At 38.7% G+C, this 7,955-nt stretch overlaps 1 protein-coding gene across 1 annotated transcript; it reads left to right on the plus strand.

Moving 5' to 3' along the window:
- The first annotated feature begins 6,166 nt into the window (after nt 1–6,166).
- Nucleotides 6,167–7,759, plus strand: LOC131691311 (uncharacterized). Its single transcript, XM_058977603.1, has 3 exons — nt 6,167–6,458; nt 6,529–7,070; nt 7,136–7,759. Exons 2-3 carry the CDS (start codon nt 6,543–6,545, stop codon nt 7,421–7,423), a joined length of 816 nt encoding a protein of 271 aa, XP_058833586.1. The 5' UTR covers nt 6,167–6,458; nt 6,529–6,542; the 3' UTR covers nt 7,424–7,759.
- Nucleotides 7,760–7,955: the final 196 nt, after the last annotated feature.

Raw genomic sequence — 7,955 nt, forward strand, 5'->3', positions numbered from 1 at the left:
TGTTCTCCTTAGTATGTTTCTGTATTGTACTGTAATTGCCTAGTATTTTTTGATGGGCCTTAGTCCCGGTGCGTTGGGGGAGGGGAGGAGGGGGGGGGATCCTTGGGTACGAAAGTGATCCTGTTGGCTTCGTACCACTCCAGTACAACATTTCAAAAAGTGGCCCGAAGCTAAATGTTGACTTCGAAAGTTTCTGCTTCCTCACTTTCTTCGGAACATCAAACTCGCCTGGCCGCGAAGAATAGGAGCCTTCTGCATTTTGTGCGTATGCAGTCCTTGACTCTCTGAACAAAAGACTTAGACAGACTCAACTTTTTGGCCACATCTTTGACCGAAGCATTGGGATTCCGCTTAACGGATGATTCAGACGATATATCTGTTTCCGTGAACGTCAACCGAAAGTCACCGTTCCGTTAGGATAAGTTACATGCGTTTCTCTTGTGCCCGTTCACACGTGCCGTGCCGTTGATGTTGTGTATGAATGCCTCCATTAACTGCATGTAACTAATCTTGACGTTCCGTACCGGTTACGGAAACGTGGTGTATTGTGTGAATCGTACTTAAAGGCTACTGTACACTGTACGGGAATTTGATCGTGGAATTTGGGCCGCGATTTTGTGCCGGATTTTAATCACATATTTTCCGCCGTTATCTCTCCAAACTATCAAAACAAAACTTCTGCTGCCTCTAAAAAATACCAGTTGTTTCAGAAGAGCACAGATTTTTAAACGTAATAAAAGCATATTTTTTCCGGAAGAAAACAATTCATGTTGAATTTTTTCCGCCCGGATTTTTGGTGTGGAGAATTTTGAAAACCCGTGACATTTTCCAGAATCGGGTTTAAGGCTGCTGTACCCCTCGGGAATATGATCATGGGATTTTGCTCTCCAGCCATTTCAAATGGGAGATCTATTTACGGTTCTCCGTGACGGAAAAAATCTACGCGGAAAAATCAACATTCCCGAAGTGTAAACCCAATTCTGGAAAATGTTACCAATTTTTTTAATTCTCCAATGTAAAAATCCGGCCGGAAACAATTGGGTCATTAAGCTATATATAGTTTCCCGTCCATTCGATAAATTTTAGATCCAGTATACATAATATAACATAATTAAAAAAAAAATTCGTTGTGATACATAAAAACGATTTTTTTATTTTTAAAATAAATCTTATGTAAACATAGACAACCATATATAGGAAAACTGCGGTTGTTTACATCTGGCCTATCAAGACAACACCCAAAATGAAACAAATAAAAACTAGGTCTGTTCCAGTACCAGGAGAAACTGGAAGTACTCCGGAGAAAATCGTTCCTGTACTCTCTTCTTCTCTTTTTTCTTCTTCTGGTAGCAAACCGGAGTAAAAAGGAGCAAAGTTTTTTTGCTCCTGTTTACTCCGGAGTGACTTCCGTGTACTGGAACAAACCTACTATATGCATAAACTTTTCTACGGATCATGTACGTACACGCCACATGACACAAATACTACATCACAAGCTGGTGGAAAATAATAAACAAAGACGGCAAAAGTAAATGGGATTGTTTTCAACCAAGAAACTGCATTAGTGTTCGTGAGACCAGTCGTCAAGAACTCAATTGGATGGTGTTTACGTCAAATATCACCCTGCAGGAAAACCGCGAAAACGTGTGTTCGTTTTTTTTCTGACAGGGCATCACTTGTCGTGAAATTCGATATGTCAAATGCTTCTGATAGTGTCAAATCAAAATTGTCAACATATTTCTTTATTTTAAATTTAAATTTTATTTTCACGTTTCTTGAGTTGGAAAAACATTGTTGTAATCACGGAAATCAGCTTTATCGATGCATGTAATTTTTTTTCTCATTTAATGACCCAATTCAACATCAATTGTGGGGTGGGCGTAGAGTATTGGCACAGACTAACAGACATAACACTCGAAAACAATTCTTCGCCCGTTTTAACGATCATTTTAAATATTACTATGCTATATTTCACCCTAAGGAGGAAAATTTGGTAAAAACCAAAATTTCTCACTAGGGTGAAAATTTGTTGGTAAAAACCAGTCTTTGTACAGGAGGGCACAAATCCTTATTTCATACTATGTTGCGTTTCGGCTTCGCCTCATCAGAAACCGACACTAACACATTGTCGGAATAGATTAGCGCCGGCTTGACGCAAATCCCTTAAAACTAAAACACACTATGTGTTTCAATCAAACGACTGATCAAACGTGATGTCCCGTTCGAACAGAAGTTCTGTTTATGCCGATGAGACACAAGTGAAGCCGAAACTTGTCTTGGCTTAGCAGGCCTATGCGAAAGCACTATGCTATATTTCACCCTAAGGAGGAAAATTTGGTAAAAACCAAAATTTCTCACTAGGGTGAAAATTTGTTGGTAAAAACCAGTCTTTGTAGAGGAGGGCACAAATCCTTATTTCATACTATGTTGCGTTTCGGCTTCGCCTCATCAGAAACCGACACTAACACATTGTCGGAATAGATTAGCGCCGGCTTGACGCAAATCCCTTAAAACTAAAACACACTATGTGTTTCAATCAAACGACTGATCAAACGTGATGTCCCGTTCGAGCAGAAGTTCTGTTTATGCCGATGAGACACAAGTGAAGCCGAAACTTGTCTTGGCTTAGCAGGCCTATGCGAAAGCACTATGCTATATTTCACCCTAAGGAGGAAAATTTGGTAAAAACCAAAATTTCTCACTAGGGTGAAAATTTCTTGGTAAAAACCAGTCTTTGTACAGGAGGGCACAAATCCTTATTTCATACTATGTTGCGTTTCGGCTTCGCCTCATCAGAAATGTGTAGTGTCGGTTTCTGATGAGGCGAAGCCGAAACGCAACATAGTATGAAATAAGGATTTGTGCCCTCCTGTACAAAGACTGGTTTTTACCAACAAATTTTCACCCTAGTGAGAAATTTTGGTTTTTACCAAATTTTCCTCCTTAGGGTGAAATATAGCATAGTGCTTTCGCATAGGCCTGCTAAGCCAAGACAAGTTTCGGCTTCACTTGTGTCTCATCGGCATAAACAGAACTTCTGCTCGAACGGGACATCACGTTTGATCAGTCGTTTGATTGAAACACATAGTGTGTTTTAGTTTTAAGGGATTTGCGTCAAGCCGGCGCTAATCTATTCCGACAATGTGTTAGTGTCGGTTTCTGATGAGGCGAAGCCGAAACGCAACATAGTATGACATTTTAAATATATTTGTAATTGGGACTGTGGCCACATATGCAATTATGGCGCCACTGACATATGAGCAAGTATATGGGGGATAGACCACTAGTGAAATATTGTTCCCAAGTCTGAGGGGTAACCCACCAACAAATGAGTGTTTGGGACCGTGAATACAAGGTGGAGCTAGTGTTCTGGGAAAATTGTTGGATCGATGTTTTTTGAGGAAATTTCCTCATAGTGTTATGTCTGTTAGTCTGTGATGAAAATTCAATGGATAAATATGTCGTATTCATGTGGAATTTGTTTGAATTTAATTTGAAATATCACATGAAATGCTTTTTAATGGATTTTTATGTGAAATTCAAAGGGAAATCATTTCTTTTACTTTTTATCAAGAGAACGCACATGAAAGTGATGTTTAATTGCATATGGTTTTATCGTGTCGAGTATTTTCAGTGTACATATCTCGGTTGGGTATTCAAAAGGTCGTAAGCGACAAAAGTAAACAAACTGAGTTATCTCCATCATACCACTCTTTGATAACATCACTATCGTAGCACATGAACCGTATTCTCTAAAAACGGGTTTTAGACTGATTATAAAATAAATTAAAAAATGTCGTACACATTTTATTCATCACATTTTTCCAAATAATGGTTACGTCCTTTTTGTTTCACAAGATCGTATGTACACTAGGGGCAGATCACTTGTGATGCATTTTTAAAAATCAGCTAAATTAAATGCATTTCTTTCCATCAAAATAGAAATTCGTAATGTATTTTGCGTTGCGTGCAATGTATTTTGCGTTGCGTGTAAGACGTCAAAACCCTACAAAAAATAGCCCTACATCCCACTGAGACGTCCAAAAAATTGTTTCAAAATCGTTCAACACGGGTCCAACAATGGACGTTCGTTGAACGGTTATTTGGACGTTGTCCAAATTGGTCCAACGAACGTCCTTCATTGGACGATTTTGAAACCAACCGTTCTTAGAGGGATCCCAGTTAAACTCATTCCGGAACCGGTTCGGATTTCTGAATGGAGTCATTATGGATTCCAAATCAAATGCAACAACCGATTCCGACTCAGAATCGGTTGTTGCATTTGATTTGGAATCCATACTGACTCCATTCAGGATTCCGAATCAAATTCCGAATGGTTTGACCGGGATTCAACAAAACGTCGAACAAAGTGAATCAGCGTAGGACGTTTGTTAAACAAACTTTTCTGCGAGGAAGTGCAAAGTTGATGCAAAAATGGAAATTAAATGCATTTTTTCTAATTTGATGCAAATTTGTTATACATTTCTAGAGTGATCTGCCCCTAGTATGTACATCTAAATTGGATTCGCAGAATTGCTTAGATACGCGCATAGCAAAAGGACGCAAGTAACATTTATTTAGCAATGCTTGCATCTGCACTTACGTTTGTAAAAGGATAGGTAATTTTTTTAATAATTGTGTAAATTCACATACGACTTTGGAAATGAGAATCCGATAATTTTTAACCCAAAGTTTCGGTACGGTTTCGGCCAGAACGATAATATGTACAATGTTATTAAGTCTTGATGTGATTGTATCGAGGAAGACGTACAAACTCCTATACCTCCCATCATCCGAAATCATCTGACGCTCCAACCCATATTCGACAAGACTACCTAATAGCATATACCGATACCGGTCAACACTATCTACGAAGCTTACAAGTGTTTTGCGTTTGATGTGCTCCCGTAGGGCACGGTTCACTTTATAATGAACCCCAGGCGATGTATTCTCAAGCTGACGGAAGGTCAATAAGGAAAGATAGAGCGCCACAGGGATTCCTGTGCTTTACTTACATCTTTACGTTATCAGCAGACGCCAACGGTGTTGAACTCCAAAAACAAAACGTTTTTGCAACTACTAATCAATTATATAACTGCTATTACGAAATAATAAAAATTACTTGTCTGCTTTATTTCACTTGGACATAAATGTACTATTTTAATCGAAATCCCTTTGTCACCAGATTGAGCAGCTTCAGTTGTTCTTCGGTGCATTGGGGCAAAGTTCATCCATCAATTTGTAACTGTCAACGGTAATGAGTACTTTATTATTACACCACTGTACACGACGTGTAATAGTGTTAAAACTTACCATACTATTCAATGAGAAAAGCCTTCTGCAATGTAAAAGACAGCCAAAAACTCGCATAATCGAAAAAATAGACTATGTCGTATTGTCAAAATGAAATAAATACAGGAAAACGTACTTCCGAGGGGGGGGGGAGAATATTGACATTTCGTCGTCCTCGTCGTCCTAGTTTTATATCGATTACCCCTCATTCTTATGTGGTTTTTGTTTGAGGCGAAACTGAGTCAGTTCCTAACCCCAACTGCTGTCAAAATGTATGAACTGACAGCAGTTGGGGTTAGAACCTGACTCAGTTTCAGGTTCAAGCGAAATCGCCATTAATAAAGTCGATGAAACATCTAAAGCGCTCTTTCGGGGAGTAGTTGAACTGCGAACTAGAGTTGCCAGAATTAATTCGACTTACAACGTTATTAACGTTATTACATTTTAACTACACATTAAATTAAATTTTTCAATAGGCCTATGGGATCTATTGAACAGAGATCAGTCCTAAGCGCTACGACGTATGTGAAATATTCACAAGAAAAAGGACGTATCGTAAGTTAAAAAGATGTCGTATTGACAGCAAAAGGTCGTATTGTCGAATTTTGCTTAAAACTCGTAATAAACGCTATAATTTCCTTTCAACCGCATTATAGAACTAAAGTACATGAATAGGTTTATCATCATATAAAACAGTTTTGTTTCGAAATAGGATTTAAAAGTTTGGTCGCAAAATTAAAAACTCATATTTCCTAGCATATTTCTCCGTTTGAGAAAAATGTCAATACGGCTTTTTGAAAACCCAACCTAGATATACGTCTCTTTATTCGACCAGTTTTTTGTCGAGCTAATAGCATTTACCTGTAATAGTGTATAGTCGTTCAACTCTGTTCAACTGGCAACTTTGCTTGGATTCTGGAAATCCTGTTGAGTCCTGATCGGCTAAGTCCTGATGATCATTTTCAACTGTTTTTGTCGGAAGTTTGATTTTTTAATAACATATTAAATCTTACGGTTATATTTCTGGTGCTAGTAACACAAAAAGAAACGACTCCGACCACGACAATCGGATGCGTTAAAGTCGGCTAATGGTGTGATGTACAGAACAATAGATGAGGCTTGATTGACCTTCAATAAAGCGGAAAGTGATTCACCGAATACACTAGGTAGGCAATTTTTATTTCCTTATCAAAAGACGGTTAAGGTATTATTTCCAAATATGTCCATTACTTCTAGAGACTTTCTAAAACATGCTCCCAACTCATCTGTTTAATGATCCGGATGTCCTGCATGAGGCAAACGGCAGCAACGCATCGTATATGTGCTATACCGGAATGGAATCGTTTAATAGTAACGATTCCATCGATAACGAACATCCATTGGCGCTGATGTATCCTTACTTTGGATATTCATCCTTCAGCTCAAGGAAGTTTGAGTTCAACGTCAGCGAACTCACATCTTCCATGCAAGGGTTCTCTATCGACGTTGCTGGAATAGAGCGGGAGCTAAGGACATCAGGGAAAAGAGACACGGATCTGATTCGGCAAGATTTCATTCGGAATGGAATTGAATCTTCCATTAGTGAGAGAGGAATTTTGTGTACACGCCATCAAGCCGGGTTCGGCACTAATTCACTCTGGCCGAAAGATACATCCATCGGCATGAACAATCAATCCTTTTCGGCATGCCCAACAGTTGATGATGCTGAAGAACAGCTGAGAGCGTTCGACAGCACGCATAAACAATCAAGACGCCGTCGCGTTCAGAAGGAGAACGATGTACGTTTGTAGTAATTTTTAAGCTCTTGTAAGTATTACAATGTTTGTTTCCTACTTTCATGAAGTTTTGCGTCTTCTGCTACAACAACCATGAAGCTGAAGAGACGTACTTAGGACATACGTGCCGAGATGTGAACGGATTGGTCATGTGCCCTAGGTTGATGAAATACGTTTGTCCCTATTGCAAAGCAACGGGGATTCACGCGCACACGAAAAAATATTGTCCAAAGAAACCGATCATCACACCGGCCGACTTGGAGAAGATGGTCCTGGATAAAGGACTACAGCCGAAGGAGCGAGCTGGGCACGACAAAGCAGCCGTTACCCGTGACAAAAAGGTGTTACGTTTTTAATGTGTGTGTAAACGTTCGTTCGTTTACTCAAATGGTGTTTTTGATTATTTTTATGGATTTTTTTCTTGACTATGATGATTTTTTGAAAAACTTTCGATGTTGATCGAAATCGAATTTTGATTAGTATTTTGTTACGTTTCATGATTATATTCTCGATAAATTGTACTGATTAAGTATAAAGTGATTGGAGAAAGCTCGAACTACGCTTATACAAGCAGTTTTCATGTGCAAACTATGTTCAATAGTTTAGAATGTTGTCAAAATCTGGGTCGGAACGAGGCCTTTATTTTATTTGCCAAATAAAACCATGTATTCGCTAATAAGCGATCGAACATATCGATATTCTTTTCATACTTTTGATTTTTATTGTTTTGTGCAAAGCTGCCCTACATTCCAACATACTTGCTTCAATCTCTGAAAAACAGTCTATTTTAGCCTAACTAACGGCGCAAAGGGTAGAATTTCTGAATTATATCATTGCCAAGTATAGTAAAATGACCGTCGAAATGTAATTTGTCGGTAAAATGTACCA

This window comes from Topomyia yanbarensis, chromosome 3, assembly GCF_030247195.1.
Source record: "Topomyia yanbarensis strain Yona2022 chromosome 3, ASM3024719v1, whole genome shotgun sequence".
Taxonomy (NCBI): domain Eukaryota; kingdom Metazoa; phylum Arthropoda; class Insecta; order Diptera; family Culicidae; genus Topomyia; species Topomyia yanbarensis.